General features: G+C 43.4%; 1 protein-coding gene across 1 annotated transcript in view; it reads left to right on the top strand.

Annotated features, from left to right (window-relative positions):
- The window catches only part of Selenoi (selenoprotein I), a 41,805-nt gene that overhangs the window by 525 nt on the left and 19,265 nt on the right, over positions 1–22,015 (top strand). The window contains exons 2-4 of the mRNA XM_048436616.3: positions 16,017–16,085; positions 17,204–17,312; positions 18,866–18,940. Coding sequence (XP_048292573.3) covers positions 16,017–16,085; positions 17,204–17,312; positions 18,866–18,940 — 253 coding nt within the window. The remainder of the gene's footprint in view (positions 1–16,016; positions 16,086–17,203; positions 17,313–18,865; positions 18,941–22,015) is intronic.

The following is a 22,015-nucleotide window of genomic DNA, read 5'->3' as shown; positions in this document are numbered from 1 at the left end:
TTTGAATGAACTTCCCATCTGCCTGTCAGTGCTTCCAACTTCGGAGATCGGGATGGTCCCGTGGCGGATGCTGAGGGAGGGGAAGTGACTTCTCCAGGCCTTGATGCAGATGCGCCCCACCCTGCCCCTGGAAAGAGGCTTCCACTGTGGTTCGTGGCGCGGGCGCTGGCGTGGTGCTTGAGACATTATGCACTGGAAGGAACTGTGTAGTGCAAAGAGCGCGCGGGCTTTCGAGTACATAGAAACCCGATGCCAAAGTCAAGTTTCTGTTTGTTGAAACCCCACTCAGCCTCTCCTTTAGGCTAGAGCCCAAGTGAAAGTTTCTGTCGTGCTCAGCGGATTGTAAAGGGTTGCAAAGTGTCTGACACGTAATGATCCCCAGGAAATAATGGTGGTTTTCACCCTGTTTTAGCACTCCCACCAGGGAGCTACTGGCCATCTTGTTATCTTCGCCTGAAATAATGGGCATTAGTGTTTCATTTTTGCTAAGCCTTCCTGAGGGCAACCTGTTCCTTTACGAAATTAATGTGCTTGTCGAATGGACTAGAACGTCCAAATGATGAGGCGTGGCTGAAGCGTAGGGCTTGCTTACACTGCACAGTTGGCATCTAGCAAGCATTTGTGCAATGAATGAATATCTGGGGGTGGGAATCTTAATTTTGTTTAACTGAACCCCGAGGGGTTTTAAAAAGCCCTAGGGTATCCCTCTTTGAGGCAGCATCAGACTATACCATTCTGAATTGAGGTGGTGACTTGTCTGCTGTACCTGGGGAGAAGTTCCAGAGCCTAACTTCGGTCGGGGCCTTATAACTTGTGTTGCAGAAAGCTTTTAATACCTCCTGTTGTGTCGTCAGCGCCCGCTCTTTCAGTATCTATGCTGCGCTCTATAAAGATTGACAGCTAAAATATTTTCTCCTTACTAGAGCCTGACATTTAGAGCAAGTTTTTATTTTTTTATTTTTATTTTTGGGTTTTTTGAGACAGGGTTTCTCTGTAGCTTTGGAGCCTGTCCTGGAACTAGCTCTTGTAGACCAGGTTGGCCTCAAACTCACAGAGATCCACTGCCTCTGCCTCCCAAGTGCTGGGATTAAAGGCATGCGCCACCACCACCCGGCCTAGAGTAAGTTTTTATAAAAAAACAATTGTATTTATTTAGTGAACCCTTACCGCCTTCTCTAGGATTATATTTTCCGCTAGACAGGAGTCCTACTTTATCAGACATTTCAGTGTGGTTTTCAGTGGCGATCCCCTCCTCCCTTATCTGATTCAGTTCCTGTATCTGACAGTAGGTTTCCTATCATCCTGGAAAACAAAGGTCAGTTTAGCAAGCTGACCAGCGTTCATTCACCAAAATAGTTTGTTGATGTCATTTTAGTTATGAGGCTTTTTTGGGGGAGGGAGGACCCCAAAATTAAATACAAATTTATTACCTTATCATTCTTCTAGTAGAAGGTTCTTTGCTCAATACCATACCACATTTATATTAAAAGAATGAATCAGAGGTATCCAAAGGAAAAAAAATTCGTGTGTTCAGTTTTGTTGGCCTGTGAATTGTACACAGAAATCTTTTCTTTCTCGTCCCCTTCTCATTGTGTGGTCTTCAGAGAGCACATGCCTCACAGCTTCATGAATTAAAACAGCACCCCCAAATGTGCAGTCAACATACTTGCAGAGATTTTTATTCTCTGCTGTGACCTTTTCTAATCCAGCCAGAAGATACAGAGGCGAAAAAATGATACTCCTAGAACAGCTGGTGGAAAAAAAATTTCTTTTGAACCAGTTGAATTTCTTTATCGTCCCTAGGGGCACATCTGAGAGCCACATGTGGAAACCTGGCACTTGCACAGATCGCCACCAAGAGGGGTGCACACAAGGAGATAGTTAGGTTTCTGTGGTGAGAAAGGGGTGGTTTTCAGTACAGAAGAAGCCTGGGCTGGATTCTGCTTTATATACTCTCTGAGTACTCACGTCTTCTGGCAGGGTGTTTCACATAGTTCTGTTAGTTTCATACTTAGTTGAAAGTCTGCTTTCTGTGTTAGGACAGGAGCTCTAGGTGGGCCGGGCTAATGGCTGTCATGTTCAACGTGATCAGTGTCTCCATAGCATCCTGAGCCAAAGAGCTGCCCAGTAAGTACTGAAGGAGTGAAAATGGAGAGAAAAGAAAGAATTTTAAGTATGGTAAAGGGAGCTGTACATGTGGGTACCGGAAGGCTTCTTTTGAATTTTCACCTTGAATATGAATGTGCCAATTTGAGAGTGCTATTGTTCCTAAGAGCAGCCTCAGATATTGTGGTGAAGTATTCCAGCTTCGTGAGACTCAGTCTTTCCTCTACTCACTGCTTTCCCTTTCCTCCTTTCAGATGAGACAGACACTTACTGCTGAGGGACTCTATACCTTCATGGGTTATCTGTTGTTTGCCTAGTCAGATCTGTGGAAGCCCCATTTTAATTTATAGTGTTGCAGCTAGCGTCACATTGTATCCTTTCGCTTTAGGGGGGGAAAATGAGTTAAATTTCCTTTAGTTTCAAGAGTAGAATTTCAGGGGTTGGCTCCTGCCGTTGGGTAGTTAATTAACCTGACCAATGACAACAGCCTGATACAAGGACTGTAGTTATTGTGAATTTATTACTATTACAGTGAAGAAGTTGTAAAGAGGAACTATCTTTGCTTCCTGATAGCAAAGCCAGCGAACCAGAATCCAAACTGGGCCATACCGTGTAATTTTATTTATTCAGCAGGCATTCATGGGAGCTTCACTCATCAGGCCCAGCACCGGGGTTACAATTTCAACTAAGCTGAAATTCCTGACTTCAGAGAGCCCAGTCGGGTGGCATAGGGACAGGTAAACAAACCCTTATTAAATAAACAGTGAGTCCAGATTGTAAGTTCTAGGTACTGTGGTGAAGGACAGGGGCAGCATACACTGATGAAGACTTCAGAGGTGATGGAGGTGAAGGCAGGGGCAGTCTAGAAAGAGGAAAACTGAGTAGAGAGAGTGTCCACGTGGAAAGGCACTCTGTCAGATAAGGGCCAGGAGATGCGGGATGGCGGAGAGGTTTTCTGAGAACCACAAAATAAGGTGTTTGAGTATAATGGTGGCATGGCAGATGAAACTGGCAAGGAAGGCGGCTCCTGACAGAGCGGGAGTAATTTTGTTCTGTGGGTCAGTGTCTGTGGCCCACATTTATTGGCATTAGAATCACTTGGTGTCAGGGCAGTGATTACCCCCCACCAAGTGATTCTGATGCCAATAAATAACTACGTCCCTATCTAAGAAGTGTCGAAGGCCTGGGTATTACAGGAATAGAGGGACTAGAGATTGTCTATGTCCCAGTGTGCCTTAAGCTCATGATCTCTTCCCTTGGTGTCCAGAGTGTTGAGATGACAGGTCTACAGCACCGTGTCCCCCAGGAGAGCAGAGATCTTCCTTCCTTCTTTCTTTTCTCCCTTTCTCCCTCCCTCTCTCCCTCCCTCCCTCCCTCCCTCCCTCCCTCCCTCCCTTCCTTCCTTCCCTCTCCCTCCCTCCCTCCCTTCTTTCTTTCCTTCCTTCCTTCCTTCCCTCTCCTTCCCTCCCTCCCTCCCTCCCTTCCTCCCTCCCTCTCTTCCTTCTTTCCTTCTTTCCCTCTCTTTCTCCCTCCCTCCCTTCCTCTTTCTTTCCTCCCTCTCTCTCTCCCTCCCTCCCTCCCTCCTTTCCCCTTAACAGGCTTGCTCTGTAGCCCAGCTAACCTCCAACTGCTGACCTTCCTGCCTCAGCCTGCCTAGTTCTGGGATTACAGGCATGAGCTGCCACACAGCAAGGGCGACAAAATTCTAAAAATACAGGTCACAATTAGAAAGCTCATACTGAATTTATCTAGCAGATGCATTTAATTTGTTCTTACTTTGTTTTAAAAAGTAATCTTTCCCTCAAAAGTCCAGATTTCCAGATGTTTTTGAAAAATCAGAACATTGGGCAACACCATCCTTGAACTTCCTCTTTTATTCAGCCTTGGTGCTTAACTTCTTTAGAAAAGGTATATGGCTGGGTGTGATTGCACATGCCTGTAATCTCAGCACCAGAGAGGCAGAGGCAGATGAGTGCCTGTGAGTTAGAGGCCAGCCTGGTCTACATAGTGATCCAGGCTAACCAAGAATACATAATGAGACTATGTCTTAAAAAAGGGAGGGGGTAGATGACAGGGTGAGGAGGAACATGCTTCTGTGACTCTGACATTTTTGAGGAGGTGACAGGAAGACCAAGGGCAGCTTCAGTACACAACAAGTTTCTGGCCATCCTAGAGACTGTGAGGCATAATCTTAAGCAGCAAGAAGAAAAACGAAAAAAAAAACCCAAAATCATAAATAAATATTAAATAGAGTATGTGCTCTCCAGTTTGCTGTGTCCCTGCTGATCCACACATCGCATATAGGTCTCTGTTCATTTGGCCTTTTCCATCCCCGATTTAAGATTGACAGAGCATGGTAACTGATGAGTAGCTGGGGGTGGTGCTGGGAGTTGGGTAGGGGCACATAAAAGGTAAGGAGAAGCCAGGGTGACTCAGGATCTGGTAGGTAGGTGGACTAGGTTGAGGGAGGTAGCTCATATGAGGCAGGGTTTTGTGAAGCACTATATTATAATGCTTTAAAATATTTTTTTAAAGTTTCTTTATTATTATTTTTGTATGTAATGGGGTCTCTTGTAGACCAGTCTGGTTTCAAAGTCTTATGTGGCCAAGGATGTCCCGGAACACCTGGTCTTTGTTCCTGTCCCTCCCAAGTGCTGTGATGACAGGCCCTATGACTTTATAATAACCTTTTGGTGAGGACATTTTTTGTTGGATGGGGGCACATGAATAAGTATAGTTTGTGAACTTAGAAATTAGAACAAAATTAATTGTTCTAAAGAATGCTCAAGCCTATAATCTCGGCACATGCCTATCATCTCAGCACTTTGAGGCTGAAACTGGAGGATTAGCAAGAATTTGAGGCCAGCCTAGGCTACATAGCAAGACCTTGTCTCAAAAGAACAAAAAAACACCATCGTTTGTAAACGAGTTGTCCTCTGTTAGAGACAGTTTCTGTAATTTCAAAGACTAGGATGCTTCTGGAACCTCAGTAGAAATAGTATGAGAAATTATTGATCTTTTGATTTTTGATTACTGTGACTGCAGACTGCCTGCAGTATCATCTTAGATGTAAATATGACAATACCTAGATGTCAGCTGTTACTCAAGAATAACTCATCAGTGGGACCTTAGTTACCTTGATGAGATTATTCCTAGTATGTACATTAATAAGCCTTGGAAATACTCTAGGGGTTTTAGGTAAAGATAAACAGTTGCCAGGTGTGCTGATGCATACATGTAATTCCAGCACTCAGGAGGCTGAGCTGATGCATACATGTAATTCCAGCACTCAGGAGGCTGAGTGCTGGAATTCACAACCGCCCAGGCAACATAGCAAGACCATGTCTCCAATTCACTCATTCCTTTTCCCTTCTTCCCTCCCTCCCTCCCTTCCTCCCCCCCTTCCTTCCCTTTCAAATGTCTCTCTCTTTTTTTTTCAATATTTATTTATTATGTATACAATATTCTGTCTGTGTGTATGCCTGCAGGCCAGAAGAGGGCCCCAGACCCCATTACAGATGGTTGTGAGCCACCATGTGGTTGCTGGGAATTGAACTCAGGACCTTTGGAAGAGCAGGCAATGCTCTTAACCTCTGAGTCATCTCTCCAGCCCCCTCAAATGTCTCTTGAAGAACTCTATTCTGCAAGTAGAAGAGAAAGGCATCTTTCTGAAGGAGTAGAAGGAGGGTGGGTGGGGACGTTCTGTCGGTCAGGGGAGAGATTCAGCAGGAGCGGGAGAAAGTTCTCGTCTGCAGGTGCTGTGTGGAGGAAACACCCAAGGCCCTTCCTTCCACGTGTAGTGCAGTGGACTGAGATTTGACGCCAGGTGGTTGTGTTCTTCACAATATGCTGCCACTTAAACCTAGGAATGAAATGTAAGCTATTCCTTGTTGGTGCTGGCTGTGTTTTGTACAAGGGATGTAAGATTGGAATGATAACCTTTAGTAATATGCTTAGTTGGATCTGTGTCTAATGGTTTGCAGATGAGAAAATGTACAGGGGAAACCAAAGTGGCACAGGTGGGGTGTATTGATGGTTGTGCATTCAGTTGAGTCTTGTAGTCCCCTTGTCTGCATGGGGTATATTCCAGGACATTCGGTGAATCCCTCAACCCTGAGGTAACACAACTTTGTCATGTAATTTTGCTGCAGAGACAAGCAAACCTATGACAACGTTTCATTTGTAATTTAGGTACAGCAAGGGGTTGGTAACAGCAGTATACACTAGTAGAAGTTCCAGTAACATGGCTTCTCTTGATCTCTGTCAAAATACTCACTGTAGCCTTCTTGTGATCACATGACACACAGTGCTTAGTGGTGAGCTGAGTGACATAGGAATTGGGGGGTATGAATTTTGAATATAAACAATGTGATCCCATAGTACTTGATCCCTAAACCTTGGCCCCTACCAAATGACTAGTGGGTGGTAGTGTGTATGGCGTGGATGTGCAGACTAAAGGGAGAGCCCACATCCCTACCTCACTGGGCAGGAACGGGTTTTACTGTGGTTGACTGAAGACACAGAAAGTGAAGCTGGACAAAAAGGGACATTTTGCTCACAGCTCTGAGAATGAAGATACTTTTATTAAATAGTTTGGGACTAATACTTAAGTAAAAAGTATGCACATTCTATTGCGTGGTCCTTAACAGACAATCCAACCGCTCTAGCTTTTCTCATCTGTGAAATTTGATAGTTCTTACGTCACAGGATCATTTTCAAAGTTGAATGAGTTAATATTTGCCAAGTGTCTGGTATATAGTATTTAGTGTTAAGTATATGAAAACTGAAACCTGCCATTCCTGTCTCCCCGCATGTAACATACAAACACATCTTACTCATCTTACCTGAGGTTATACCAAGTAACAGGTATGAACTACCAGGCGTAACTTTCTTATGTGGGTGCTAGGAATCGAACTCAGCCCTGTGTGCTTTAAAAGATGAAGTATCTTCTCTAGGGCAGATAGTAAATTGAGGCATGTGCCACATTTCTTTACTCTCATAGGGTCTCAGTAAGAGCCCAGCTTGAGTGCATGGTACCTTTTCTCAAACACCTGGTATCCAAGGTCCCAATCTACACAGAAACCTTGGTGTTTTTTGTCAACTTGACACAAAACTAGAGTCATCCATGAAGAGGGAAGCTCAGATGGGAAAATGGTTCCATCTGATTGGCCTGTAGGTAAAAGTTTCTTGGTTAGTGATGGATGCTGAAGGGCCCAGCCCATCTCCCAAGTGCTGCGATTGTAGGCATGTGTCAGATCATCCTATGGTTCTGTAGTCTTTTTCAGATTTCTTCCTGTTTTTATATACGTAAGACAACAGGCAGAATAGGTATTTTTCCTCAAATATGACTCTCTTATGCAAGAATCTATAGGGGCCTATGTATTTATCATATGCTTGATACCCCATTCCTCAGTAAGTATTTCCATTCCCTCACTCAGGCGGACCTGCTCGTCATCATGGCTTGTGCATCTCTCCCTGGCTGTAATTCTCCAGTCTGCTCTGACTTGTTAGCAGATATAAATGCCAGTGCTCACTGAAATGAGATCTCATTACTGTTGGAGTCATGTTGTCTGTGGGTGTAGTTCCTAGAGCCTCATAGCCACAAAGACACTGGAGGAACTTTGTTTAGGGTTCATATCCCCCACCAAATGCATCTGAAGTTTTACAGTTAGTATTTTTGTTTCTTGATTGTGGCACAGTGCTTTCTTGCATTTAGTAGGCTTTTAATGGGTGCTTGATATTTATTAAAACTGTATTTGCCTTTTGCTTACAATGTGATGTTTGGAGTTACCTCCAGGAGGTGTCTCTTTGTAGGCCACTAAGTTCTTGTTAGCGTCTTTTCCTTCAGTCATGAATCAAATTTGCACTGAGTTTCCCTTCAGAAGGATTTGTTAAAAAGCAGGTCCTGAGCCTGGTGTGGTGGCACATGCCTTTAATCTCTACACTTTGGCAGCAGAGGCAGGTGGATCTCTGAGTTCAAAGCCAGCCTGGTCTACAGAGTTCCAGGACAGCCACAGATAAACAGAGGAATCCTTTGTTTAAAAAAAATCCCCAAAAAACAAGTAAACAAATAAACAAAAAGGGCAGATTGCCTGGTCCCACTCTTGGGGCCTTGATGCTACGAATCTGGCTGTGTGTCCAGTTTGAGACCCACACATTGAGAACTACCTGCATCAAAGAAATATTCAATTATAGCACAAGAAATGGATGTGAAGGAGACATCATCTTACTCTGGTATGTTTACATTAGCTCTCAAACATCAAGTAACTGTGATTTTTCTTTTCTTTTTCTTTTCTTCCTCTTTTCCTCTGTGGTATTGAAGGTCAAATCCAGAGATTTGTCCATACTAGCAAGGGCTCTGCTGCTGAGGTCTCTTTTGTTGGAGGTAACATCTGCTGTATAGCCCAGGTGGGCCTCTTACTAGATATCTTTCTGTCTCTTCCAAGTACTGAGAATGTGTTAGGAGGCTTCAGCTTGTCTCCTCTCTAGCTGGGAAAGATAGCTGATAAAGTACATGAAAACCTGAGTTAAGATTCCTACCTCTCATACAAGAAAGCTAGGCTTGGTGGGCCATGCTTTCAACCCAGTATTGAGACAGAGATAGATGGGTCCCTGGGGCTCACCAGCTAACCATCTTAGCCCAGACAGTGAGCCAGGTTTCTTTATGAGACTCTGTCTCAAAACAGAAAGGTGAATGGCTTCTGAGGCATAGCACCAGAGGGTGACCCCTGGCTTTCACATACCTGCTTACAATACATTTTAGAAAAGACAGTGACATCCATCATCCTTGCTGTATTCTCTTGATTAGAAGCAAGTCACAGGTTCTACCCTTAGGGAAGCAGAATGACCCATCAAGGAAATACAAGGGTGTGACTCATTGGGAATCACCTTGAGATGTGTGTACCATACATTGGGAGAGAAAAATCTATATTGGGAGAGCTTGTAATTTTAGTGCATTGAATTTAGGACAGTGATTTTCAACCTCCCTAAGGCTGTGACCTTTTAATACAGTTCCTCATATGATGACCCCCAATCATAAAATTTTTTCATTGCCTCTTTATAACTATAATTTTGCTACTATTATGAATTGTGCTATAAGTATCTGATATACAAGATATCTGCTATGTGACCCCTGTGAAAATGATGGTGACTCCAAGGTTGAGAACCACTGATGTAGGAGTTTATGGCTCTGTCAAGACAGCATAGTCTGGCTCACACAGCAAAGCGGTCAGATTCTCGGGAGTGTTCTAAGATGACTAATCTTATTGAACTCAGGATGTATGACTTAGACCTTCCCATTTATCAGCTGTGCTGATCTGGTTTTATATCTTTATCTGTAAGATGGAAGACTGATAGTCCTCATGTTAGTTTCCTTTCCTGTTGCTAGGATAAAATACTCTTGACAAAAACAACTTAAAGGACAAAGGACTTACTCTACCTCACAGTGATGGCAGGGAAGCCAAGGCAGCAGGGGTTGGAAGTAGCTGCGCACATCAGATCCAGGACTGGGAGAAGAGGGATGGATGCTGTTGCTGCTCAGCTGGTGCTCTCCAGTTTACAGTCCAGGGTTCCTGCCCAGGGAATGGCCAATGATTGAGATGACTTTTCCCACCTTAGTTAACATGCTCCCCACATGCCCAGAGGCCCATCTTCCAGGCGATTCTAGAGTCTGTCAAAGGGCAATTAACATTGTTGTGTATACTGTATAATATTAAATGAGGGAACCAATAAAATTGTCCTTTGGACACAAAGCAATACAAATACAATATGGTACTGTTAATAGGGCACCAGTAAAGGGAACTTCCCATAATGATGTTAAAACATTGCTAGCGAGGGAACTGGAAAGATGGCTCAGTGGTTAAGGGCAGAGGATTCAGATACAGTTCCCAGCATCTACTTGGTTGGCTCATAACCACATGTAACTCCAATTCCAGGGGATCCAATGCCCACTTCTGCCTCTACTTGGTGCACATACACACACCAGAGCACCCGTACCACGTGGTGCACATACACACACCTGAGCACCCGTACCACGTGGTGCACATACACACACCGGAGCACCTGCACCACGTGGTGCACATACACACACCGGAGCACCTGCACCATGTGGTACACATACACACACCGGAGCACCTGCACCATGTGGTGCACATACACACACCTGAGCACCTGCACCATGTGGTGCACATACACACACCTGAGCACCCGCACCACGTGGTGCACATACACACACCGGAGCACCCGCACCACGTGGTGCACATACACACACCTGAGCACCTGCACCACGTGGTGCACATACACACACCTGAGCACCTGCACCACGTGGTGCACATACACACACCTGAGCACCCTCACCACGTGGTGCACATACACACACCGGAGCACCTGCACCTGATGCAGGTGTTGGGACCCAGACTCTTGTCCTCTGCCAGAATAGTACATGCCCTTAACCGCTGAGTCATCTCTCTAGCCCATGGCCCATGGCTTCCTTTTGAGCTTTAAATAATTTGTGGACTCTATAGAAACATTCTCTTTCAGGTCTGGTTTCTTTTACTTGCTGCTGTGTGTGTTCATTGACTGCTTTCTCACTTTCTAGGACACAGTTGATCTGACTTCTACTAAGTAATGGGGTAGGTCACATCTTCATTGGTTTTCTGGAGAAGGTGTGGGAATTGTTATGCAGTAGGTGACCTTAGACAACATAAATTTATTTTCTCACAGTTCTAGAGGCTAGAAAACCAAGGTCCTGGAAGGGTCTCACCATCTCTAAAATGCTAGGGGAGAATCCCTCTTCTTCAGCCTCTGGTGGCTCTTGGTATTTCTTGGTGCGTGGCAACATTTCCAGGCTTGGCTCTTTTCCCATAGGGCCTCCTTCCTGTCTGCTCTGCTGCCCTCTCCCGTAGCGCAGTTTTATGTGGTTCATCGTTTATCTTATCTTGTCTCATGATGTGTACATGTTCTTCCTGCACCCTGTCCCGTATTAGATATGGACTCGATGAGCTCACTAAACACTGGTTTTATTATTCTCCTGTCAGTGGTGTAGCACGGCCTCTGTCAGGGAGCATAGGTAGTCATAAATATTGTAGTCTACGGAGGAGGGAAGGGTGAATTCTGCTTTGTTTCCCAACTCAAATTGAAATATAAGAAAAGCTTTTGATTTAGGCAAAACATTGCTTAGAATATTTGTGGATTTCACTCAGACTCTGGAAGTCTCTTACTGTAAGATAGGCATAATTGCCTTAGATGACATTACAGAGTTCTGTTGCAAATGAAAATGATGAGATATAATGTAATAGCCATCCTGAGGGAGTGGCCTAGAAGTTCTACTTCAATTGGCTTTATTTGTTTATTTGTTTGTTTGTTTATTTACTTTTGGTTTTTCAAGACAGGGTTTCTTTGTAGCTTTGGAGCCTGTCCTGGAACTAGCTCTTGTAGACCAGGCTGGCCTCAAACTCACAGAGATCTGCCTGCCTCTGCCTCTGGGATTAAAGGCGCGCACCACCACCACCCAGCTCAATTGGCATTTTTATGAGACCTAAGGAATGGTGTTATTAGCATGACTAGGTTTACATGCTGAGAGTTTTGGAGGCACACTTAACTTTCTAGGGCAATTTCATCTGTCTTTAAAAAAAAAACTGTCTGGGGAAGTGTAGACAGTGAGCTGACTCTGGCACGCTGAAGTGTTAAGATGGGCAGTGCAGTCCTATGCTTTGCTGCTGACAGCTGGTAGTAGGGCAGAGCAGGGTGGCCAGTGGCCCGTATGTGGCAGTCCGAGGAGCCAGGTGACTTAAGATGTCTGAAGCCTGTGGTGTGAGACTGTGCCAGAGGACATGAAGTGTCTTAGGCGCCACTTCAGTTTGCTTTGCCCTCGGCCAACCGTTGGGTTGGATTAACAACAGACTGAGCCATCTGTAGCCGGGTCCTAGGTCTCCGAGCACCTGCTTTGGTGAGTGAAGTTTTAGTCGAACAAGGCCGTGCTTGTTTGTTTATGTATTTTGAGTGACTGCTTTTCTCTCAACGGTAGTACGGCATATTTTTTGCAGAGACCATTAATCCTCCAAGGCCTTAAGTGTTTCTTATTTGACTTTTAACTAAAAGCCTTCCAACCCTTGGTCTAGTGAACTGCACTTAGGAGGCAAACAAGACCAAAGACGTTTGAAGAGGAGCCATAAAAGGCACGTGTATGGGAACAGATGAAGGACAGGTTGCCGTGACAGGGAAGGCTATTGCCAGTTAGTTAAAGGCCTGTTATTTAGACTCTCCTCTGCTTAACTTTGTAGAGCAAATTGAAGCACAGGATTCCGATATGGGGTTGAGGATTTATTAGTGTATGGAAAAGCTGACTAGCATCAGACTGTCCTCTTTCGGGAAGGGGGAAGTTTTGTTTGGTTCTTGGTAACAGAAAACACTTAAAAAGCCAGGTAATTCAGACTGCTCAGCTGTGGATCAGACATGTTCTAGGTTAGGTCACCTTTGGGTAGTTCCCTTGGAAATAGTTTCAATCTGAGTCTGGTCTCTAATGCTTTTCCAGGCCTGTAGACTGTGGAGCCAGAGTAAGCCAGATGTTATCTGGATGAGTTGGCTAAGTTCACATTCTCTGGGGTGTACCAAAACATCCCAGTGCAGAGTCAAAGTGTATTTAACAGACATGAGCCAACACCTATGTCCAGTTCAGTTAACATCTTTAATAGTGTGTGCTGGTTTTTTTCGTCGTGGTGAAGTTTTGTCGTTCTTACTCCTCTTGACTCATGGCACAGCTAAGATGTGTTTAAATGGTGTGTGGCCGTCAGAAGCATGGATGTAGGTGGAGGGCACCGAGTGTTGTGTAGGGCTATTGTTTGCTGCCCTGGACTTGTACACTGATCTTCTTGGTATAGTATACTTGAGCTCACTGATGACTATTGAATATCAAATTAGAATCGTAGAAGGTAAAATGGCCCTTTTGTGTTTATTTTATATTATTCTTAACTTATTCTGGGCTTCTGGAGTAGAGGTTTAAAGTGTCAGACTATAAAAAGAGGTTTCTCACACTGAAATGTTATCCATTAAAGACTTTCTTTGAGCTGGTGTGCTCAGTGCCTTAATCCCAGCTCTCAGGAGGCAGAAGCAGGTGGATCTGTGAGTTTGAGTCCAACCTGGTCTACAGAGAGAGTTCCAGGACAGCCAGGGCTAGCTACATAGAGAAACCCTGTCTCAAAAAACAAAACAAAACAAAAAAACTTTTTCTTGGCTCTAATTGAAAATTTCTCTCTGTTCATGAACAAGGCTCTTTGACTGGATGGAGGTTTGAACACTGTGCCCATTAGATACTCATGTTGTGCCTCAAACTATCTCCTTCTCACTTGAACGTCTTCCAGCCTCCGTCCTTTCCAGCAGATGGGCCTGAAATGGGTGCTTTTCCAGTTTTTCTGGCCTCCTGGCTCCATCACATGGTCTGGGTACACTTTGTGAAGTGGAGGCCAGGACACTCCCACTGAGTCATCTGTGCGTGGAGTTGCAGGTGCCTAGGCCTGGAGGCTGCAGGTGAGCTGTTAGTGCAGGTGCTGTCTTTCTGTGAAGCTTCTCTTGTGGTGATGTCTGTTACGCACTGTGTGGGTGAAAGCCTCATCACAGCACAGTTTGCTGAAAATTTCAGTACGACTGCTTCAGTGGGTCTGCGAGAGTCTGGAGATAGCACCGGAGTGTGACTCTGGCCAGTACAAACAAGCCGTGTCTCCATCATATTCTTACTCCCTGTATCAAGTGTTTTATTCCTTTTTGGTCATAATGGGCTAGAGAAGTGGAAGAATGTTACACAAAGAATCTGTTGATTACATATTTGGGTTACTGATTAAGCCTGTGCTAACCATATTTAATCATTTTCAGTTTCTGTTTTGTTCATATTTTAGTACTGGAGGCATTGAAAATATTAGCTGACCAGGTGTTGGTGGTGCACACCCTTAATCCTAGCCCTTTGGAGGCAGAGGCAGGCGGATCTTTATGAGTTCGAGGCCAGCCTGGTCTATAGAACAAGTTCCAGGACAACCACAGTGGTTACAGAGAAACCCTGTTTCAAGAAGAAAAAAAAAAAGAAAGAAAAAGAAGGAAAGAAAGTAAAGAAAATATTGGCTGTATAGTTGTAGTTAAGCATTCTTTTTTTTCTTTTCTTTGCCTTTGTTTTTTTTTTTTTTTTTTTTTTTTTTTTTTTTTGGTTTTTCAGGACAGAATTTCTCCATGTAGCTTGGCTGTCCTACAACTCACTAGCCTTGAGCTCACAGAGATCTGCCTGCCTCTACCTCCCGAGTGGCCTGTGCCTCCATTGCCTGGCATTGTTAAACATTCTTGACTTTAAATGTGTTAAAAATCTTAGCTAGAACTTGATATTAACTATATTAAGGTTTTAATTATGTTAATTAATAAGGTATTGGTTGTATTAACTATATTAAAAATATTAGCTATGACTGTTTACTGCTTATTTTATGTGCCATCATCTTCATCATTTATGCCCCGCTAATGCTAAGCACACATGGGCAGCCCTTTTATGGCAGTTCTCCAGTTGTTCCTGTCCTGGGCAGATGCTTTTGTTATTGCCATTCCCAAGGTTCCAGTCTTTCTTTATGCTGTCTGTTCCTTTATGCGTTTTTTGGGTCTTTCTCTTCGTCTTACCCCGTGCACTCCTCCAAGCAGTGCTATCTTTGGGAATCTGCTGTCATTCATTCTCATAATGTGGCCCAAGTATCTCAAGCGCCGTTCTTGTATCCTGTAGTTTGCTTCCTTCTGTAGATGGAGATGTTTCTTAATGTCATTGTTGCGCAGCCTGTATCTTCATGTGACGCCTAGAATCCTCCTGAGACACGCCATCTCAAATATATTTGACCGCTGTTCTGAGGAGCATTTCATTCTCCAGGTTTCAGACCCCCAAACACATTTTATGTATATGCTGAACTTATAGCCAGTGATGCCCAAACATTGGCTAAGTGAGTTGTTTATTATTATTATTATTATTATTAGTTTGGTTTTTCGAGACAGAGTTTCTCTGTAGCCTGTCCTGGAACTAGCTCTGATGATAGTCCCCTGAGTTAAGAGCTATCACTTTCAGTTCACAGGTGAATAAGAGAGAAAGGTCACTCAGAACTGTCCAGTAAGAGTTTTAATAATGGTGTGTGTTAGGGGGAGCAACTAGACCCTGTAGGTTAACAGGAATGTAGGAGATTGAGAATGTGCCTGGTCTGTATTTGATGGAGACAGTATGCATGTTGCCTGTCCTGTAAGTGACTATAACAGTGAAAACGTGCACACATCTCCTGTCCTGTACATGACTATAACAATGAAAACGTGTACACATCTCCTTTCCTGTATAGTAACTATAACAATGAAAACGTGTACACATCTCCTTTCCTGTATAGTAACTATGACAATGAAAACGTGCACACATCTCCTGTCCTGTAAGTGACTATAACAATGAAAACATGTACACATCTCCTGTCCTGTATAGTGACTATAACAATGAAAACGTGTACACATCTCCTTCTCACCTCTCTGAGAAGTGCCGCCTCGGCGCTCTACCACTCGGCTCCATCCCGGTCCATGTCGGGAATGTCTTTACCAAAACACCACAACGTTATGCAGTTGATTGAGAGGGGAAAGGGTGAGCGAGTGATGATCCTGGCAGTTTGGACTTGGTGTTTGTGAATGAAACAGCGACATTCTGTGCTTTGGGCGGGCCTGTTTGCTGCCTCTGTGGCCCTTGCCTCTTGCCATAAAGTAATACCTGATTGCTTAACAGCTTTGCCCCATTTACTCTAGTCTGTTGTCTAGGGGGAGACCATATAAGTAGATGTGCTCTCTTTGCACTGTTGTTTAGATTTAAGAAATGCTATTACAGTTTTTAGTGAGTAAGGGTTAACTCTGAATGTTTTGTTTCTCAACAGTACAGTGCTTTGGATACCAACCCGCTCTCTCTGTATGTCATGCATCCGTTTTGGAACACTATAGTGAAGGTAAGATTATTAATGGTGTGCCTTTTCGTTGAAACGAGTTTTGAGTATTTTAACCCATCTCACGGAGATTATTGCTGCCATCTCAGTTTACTCTTTGCAGGTCTGGTTATTGACCCTACGGCCTCATACCTGCTGCCCCAGTGCTCCATACAGAACTGTGTCCTCGGCCTTCTTCTTACTTTTTGAAAAAATTGTTTTAGATTTATTTATACTTATTATTTTATGTGTATGAGTGTTTTACCTACATGCATGTCTGTACCATTTGCATGGCTAGTGCCCTTGGAGGAAAGAAGACATTAGGGCCCTGGAACTAGAGTTAGGGGTGGTTGTGAGCCACCATGGGGGTGCTGGCAATTGAACTTGGGTCCTCTGAAAGGACAGATGCTCCTAACCACTAAGCCACTTTCCAGCCCCCTTTTGCCTTTTTTATTTTTTAAACCTTTTAAAGTTTTATTTTATGTACACTGGTCTTTTGCCTACATATCTGTGTGAGGGTGCCAGATGCCCTGGAACTGGAGTTACAGACAATTGTGAGCTGCCATATGGGTGCTGAGAATTGAACCCTGGTCTTCTGGAAAAGTAGTCAGTGCTCTTAACTGCTGAGCCATCTCTCCAGCCCTACCCCCTTTTACTTTTAAAACAAGGACTCGCTGAGTTGCTTTGGACTTGGAATGCCCCTGCCTCGCTGTCCTGAGTAGCTGAGATCACAGCCTGTGCTTGCAGGCCCAGCCAGCAGTGTCTTTAGTAAGCTGTAATAGAGGTGCTGCCCTCACCCCTCCCCGGTCAGCTCTCCCTTTTGGTGTATCTTCCTGTTGAATTCTAGATATATACACTGTAATTGATTATTTCTATAAAAGGCCTTTGAAACATTCTAAAATTAGCTTAATGATATCCTTATAAAAGTTTGTGTACTAAAGAATCTTCTAAAGATAGGGAACAGGGAGGAGAAAGAAATGTTCATCTACCAGTTGGAGTTATTGTTTTTGTTTTAATATACATAACACCTGTGTATGCTCTTTCAAATTGATAGCTTTTATGACCTAGTTTTGTATGTTGTGATGTTTATTGAACAGAGCTTTATTTACTTATTTACAACTATTTTGGGAAAAAAAAAACAGGTATTTCCTGCTTGGCTGGCTCCCAATCTTATAACCTTTTCTGGATTTATGCTGGTTGTGTTCAATTTCCTACTTTTGACATACTTCGATCCTGACTTTTATGCTTCAGGTGAGAACTTTATTATCTTAATGCATACTTTTAAATGTCTTGAGTAGCAAAGGGGTGTGGTTAGTTAATTTCTGTATTTAAGATGTTTCTGAAAGTTTTGGGTGTTAGAATGTTATATAAGATGTTGGGGTTGTGTATAAAACTAAATTGTCTTTTTATAATGTTATGTATTGTTCCCATTACGTTTTAGAAATAATAGTAGTGCTGGGCAGCGGTGGCTCACGCCTTTAACCCCAGCACTAGGGAGGCAGAAGCAGGAGGATCTCTGTGAGCTTGAGGCCAGCCTGGTCTACAGAGTGAGTTCCATGACAGCCAAGGATATACACAGAGAAACCCTCTCTCTAAAAACCAAAAATAAAAAAGAAAGAGAAAAGAAAAACAATAACAACTTATCTATTAAATTTAGATATGCTGTCTAAAAAGCAGCGAGGTTTTGGCAAATAATGAATAATTAGAAGATGGGTGCTGTGATACATGCGTGTAATCCCAGCACTGCATGTAGGGGCAAGAGAGTCAGGACTTCAGGACTAGCTTTAGCATATAGCATAAATTCACAAACATTTTTTTTTAAAAAAAGGATTTGCATGTAGGCAGAAATTTAGTTGTGAAACTATCTAAGATTCAGTACCAGGTAGGGCCCACCATGCCTACAGTGCCAGAAATGACCCTCTCCCATCTCCAGTCATAGAAGAAAAACTGCCTCTCTTCCTAAGGGAATGCATTGTCACCGTCCGTCAGCCGCCTGTTCATTTCTTCCTTACATGACTCCTGATTTCCTCTGGAAATGGTCCTTAGCTGGGCCTCACCAGCTTTTTGTTGTTGTTTGTGTGTGGGGGGGTAGGGATTTACACATGCTAGGTTTGTACTGTGTCACTAAGTATAAACCCAGCCAAGTTTTTCAAATTTTATTTTGAGACAGGGTCTTACTAAGTTGTACGGGCTGGCTTCCAACTTAAAATCCTCCTACCTTGGTCTCTTGAGTAGCTGGAACTACAGGCCTGAGCCCTACAGCTGACCTTTTCTAATTCCTTTCTTTCTTTCTTTCTTTCTTTCTTTCTTTCTTTCTTCCTTCCTTCCTTCCTTCCTTCCTTCCTTCCTTCCTTCCTTCCTTCCTTCCTTCCTTCCTTCCTTTCTTTCTTTCTTTTTTCTTCCTTCCTTCCCTCCTTCTTTCTTTCTTTTTTCTTTTTTCTTTTTGTTTTTTATTTTTCAGGACAGAGTTTCTCTATGTACTCTCGGCTGTCCTGGAACTCATTTTATATACCATGCTGGCCTCGAACTCACAGAGGCCTGCCTCTGCCTCCTAAGTGCTGGGATAAAGGGCATGCGCCACTACCGCCTGGCTTCTAAAATATTTTTGACATTGGTCTAGAGCATAGGTTATTAAAACTGAGTTGGGACCTGCTAGCTTTTACTATTTTAGTTCTGCATTCAGAGTACATGGTGACGTAACAACTCCTCATAAACAAGTAGCAGCATTGCTCAGCGGCAGCAGGTGGGGTGGTGAGAGCGGTCGCAGTTGACTGTAGTAAAATCTTGGTTGCTTTCCTTCACAGCACCAGGTCACAGGCATGTGCCTGACTGGGTTTGGATTGTCGTGGGCATCCTCAACTTCGTAGCCTACACTCTAGGTAAGAAACTGGCAAATGCTCATTTAGTCCATGGCTGCTATATCAGCAGAACTAAGCACTCATTAAATATACATTTTCTTCTATGCTTTACTCATTTTAACTAGGGTCTATTAATATCTTGTTCAGATTGATCATTTATATTTTTGAGTCTATGAAAAGCAGTGTCACTTAACTGCCAGGGATTCAGAATAAAATAGGGATTGCCAGGTGACTACTTGCAGGCCCAATCTGGATAACTGTCTATTTTTGGAAGTAAGATTTTTGCTAATGTTTTTTGTTGTGTGTTTTATTTTTGTTGTTCAAGAAATTTTTAAGAGTTCTTTAGTAGTTTCCCATATATATATATGTGTGTGTGTGTGTGTGTGTGTGTGTGTGTGTGTGTGTGTGTGTGTGTGTGTTTTATGTTTAAATTGTATCAACTCCTCTCTCCTCAACCTTTTTTGGAGCCCCTTGCATATCCTCTTCCAAACTTGATGACCTGCTTTCTTTTCTAACCCACTGAGTCCAGTTAGTGCTGCCATATGGGCACGGCTGTAGTTAGAACCATCTATTGGCATAGGCAGCCTGTCAAGGACCACACCTCTGAAGAAAATGGACTCTCCCTTAGCACAGCTTTCCCGGAGTACAGCAGTGTGCATTTCCTTATGTGCTGTTTGTGGCTGCCTTCCTGCAATAAAGATCCTTTGAGAAGTTACAACAGAGTCTCACAAAGGGTATGACCCACAAAGGCCAAAGTATCCATTATTTGGCTTTTATCACAAGATTTACCAGCTCTTGGAGTAAGACATTGTTGCCTTAACTTTGGCAAGAAATCTGGACATAGAAATTAAGAGTGAGTATTCTTGTTTACTGTTGCAACCTAAGTTTCTGGAACATTATCTGGCACACAGTAGCAGTTTGTATTTGGTTTTCAAGTATATGTGAAGTAGCAGACCTGAAGTTCAAGTTGTTTTTAAGTCTTTTTAAATAAAAAGAGTTTGTTCTCACAGAACCAGTGTGACTTACATTAGTGATGTGGTGGGTGGGAGAACTGTAGGAGTGAGGTCTCTGAGAGCCAGGGAAACCTTAGGTAAAGGCTGTGTATTTGGATAGAGGCTGTATAGACTTGTTAGAAAAGGTGAGCAGGTTTTAAAATGCTAGGGAGTTCATTGCCGAGGGATGCCTTGAGGACTAGGGAAAGATGAGGAGACCTGTGAGCTCTTGCCGCCCGCAGCATTTCTCGTGAGCCTTGTCAGGCCCCGTGTTCCAGTTATTTCAGGTCCACAGTTTCTGCAGATACAGACACAAGCCATTTGTTACAGAACTAGTCGTGAACTAACATGAGGAGCTTATAATCTTTAATAAGTGTGACTGTGCGAGTATTGCAAAAATTATTTGGTACTGTAGTAGTTTTGGTAGTTTTGAACATGTCTTTTTATAATAATGGACTATCCTATAAATCACCATTCTGAGGAAAAGATTATATTCTGAAACATAATCAGACCCAATGTAGCAAGCTGGAATGAAGTCACTGAAAAAGTGCACAAAAACTGATTAATACGTGTTTGTGTATTTGATGGTTTAGCCATAAACCATAAACAGAAATTTAAAAAAAATCGTTAAGCCAGTGAATAAGAGAGGTTTTTTGTTTGTTTGTTTGTTTGTTTGTTTGTTCCTAGATATTTCAGCTATATGGAAGCAGAAAAGAATCCCAACCCCATGAACCCCATACTCCTGCCCTGCTGGTCTTCTGCTTCCCCTCTGTGTATCTTTGTAGGAGCACTGCTGCTCTCCTGGTACCCAGGCTGGAAACCTGGGCAGTTGCCTTCTTGGATCTTGCATTTCATCTTTATGTATTCTCTCATTTTTACTTGTTTGGTTTTCTTTGAGTTTCCCTTGTGGCTCAGCCTGGCCTCCAACTTGATAGCCTCCTTCCGCTGTCACCCGAGTGGAAGTTAGCACTCCCGCACTGTTTCTGTCTCTGGTATTGTTCCACCGGTTCTCATTCCCACTGGACTCCATCTCTATCTAGACTACTGGGGACTGGGGTCCCTGTCTCCAGCCTGTCAATCACACTGTTTCAGCGAACCTTCCTAAAGCATAACTTTTTCTCCTGTCCTTTTCTATTCATACATCTTTTAGTAGCTCCCTCTAGTCCCTAAAATTTTTGAAGTGGCTCAAATCTCTTGTTAGAGGCTTTTGTTTTGTTTATTTTTTAATAGAGAACCAAGTGTGTGGCTTACTTTTTCTTTTATAGTGTATGAATGTTTTACCTGCATGTACATATGTGCACCATGTGCATATCAAGTGTCCCAGGAGGCCAGATGCAGGCATCAGATCTAGAACTGGAGTTAAGGATGGTCGTGAGCCGCCATGTGGATGCTAGAAACCGAACCTGGGTCCGCTGCAAGAACAGCAAATGCTAAGTCATCTCTCCAGCCCCTCTTCTAACCTTCTGATACTGCCTGCACATACTGGCTTCCAATCAGACTATATACTACTTGCCTTTTCCGAGTGTGAGTAGTGCTCTTTGGCACTCAGGGCTTCTGCTGTGCACTGCGGTTTCCATCTCAGCGCAGGTCGCTCATAGCACCCCTCTCCTGAAATGGCATCCTCCGGTATCTCTTACCTGCTGAAATCCAATTCAGTTTTACGTCCCCACTCACATTTCGTCCCGCTCTAAAGGCCAGTCCAGATCTTCTGAAGGGAGCCCTTGTCTTTTTTGTCCTTTTTTCCTGGTTTGTGACACACCATGCATTTAGTGACTGTCTTCTGTCCCTTTCTCGGTTGTAAACATTCCAAGGGCAAGCTCAATTTATAAGATTCTTATAATTTTTATTCATTTATTTTAACTTACATATTTGGGTGCTTTGCCTGTGTATATGTCTGTATACCATGTGTGTGCCTGGTGCCTGCAGAGGCCAGAGGAGGATGTCAGATCCCCTGGAACCAGAATTACAGATAGTTGTCAGTCACCTCATGGATTTGGGAATCAAACCTAAGTCCTCTGGAAGAGCAAGCAGTGTTCCTAACTGCTAAGCTGTCTCTCCTGCCCCTTCTTGTCATTTTCATAGCACCAAAAACAGTGAGTGCATT

Source organism: Myodes glareolus, chromosome 6 (genome assembly GCF_982192425.1).
Source record: "Myodes glareolus chromosome 6, mMyoGla1.1, whole genome shotgun sequence".
Classification (NCBI taxonomy): domain Eukaryota; kingdom Metazoa; phylum Chordata; class Mammalia; order Rodentia; family Cricetidae; genus Myodes; species Myodes glareolus.
The sequence above is the reverse complement of the archived record's forward strand: the minus strand, read 5'-3'. Positions and strand labels throughout refer to the sequence as shown.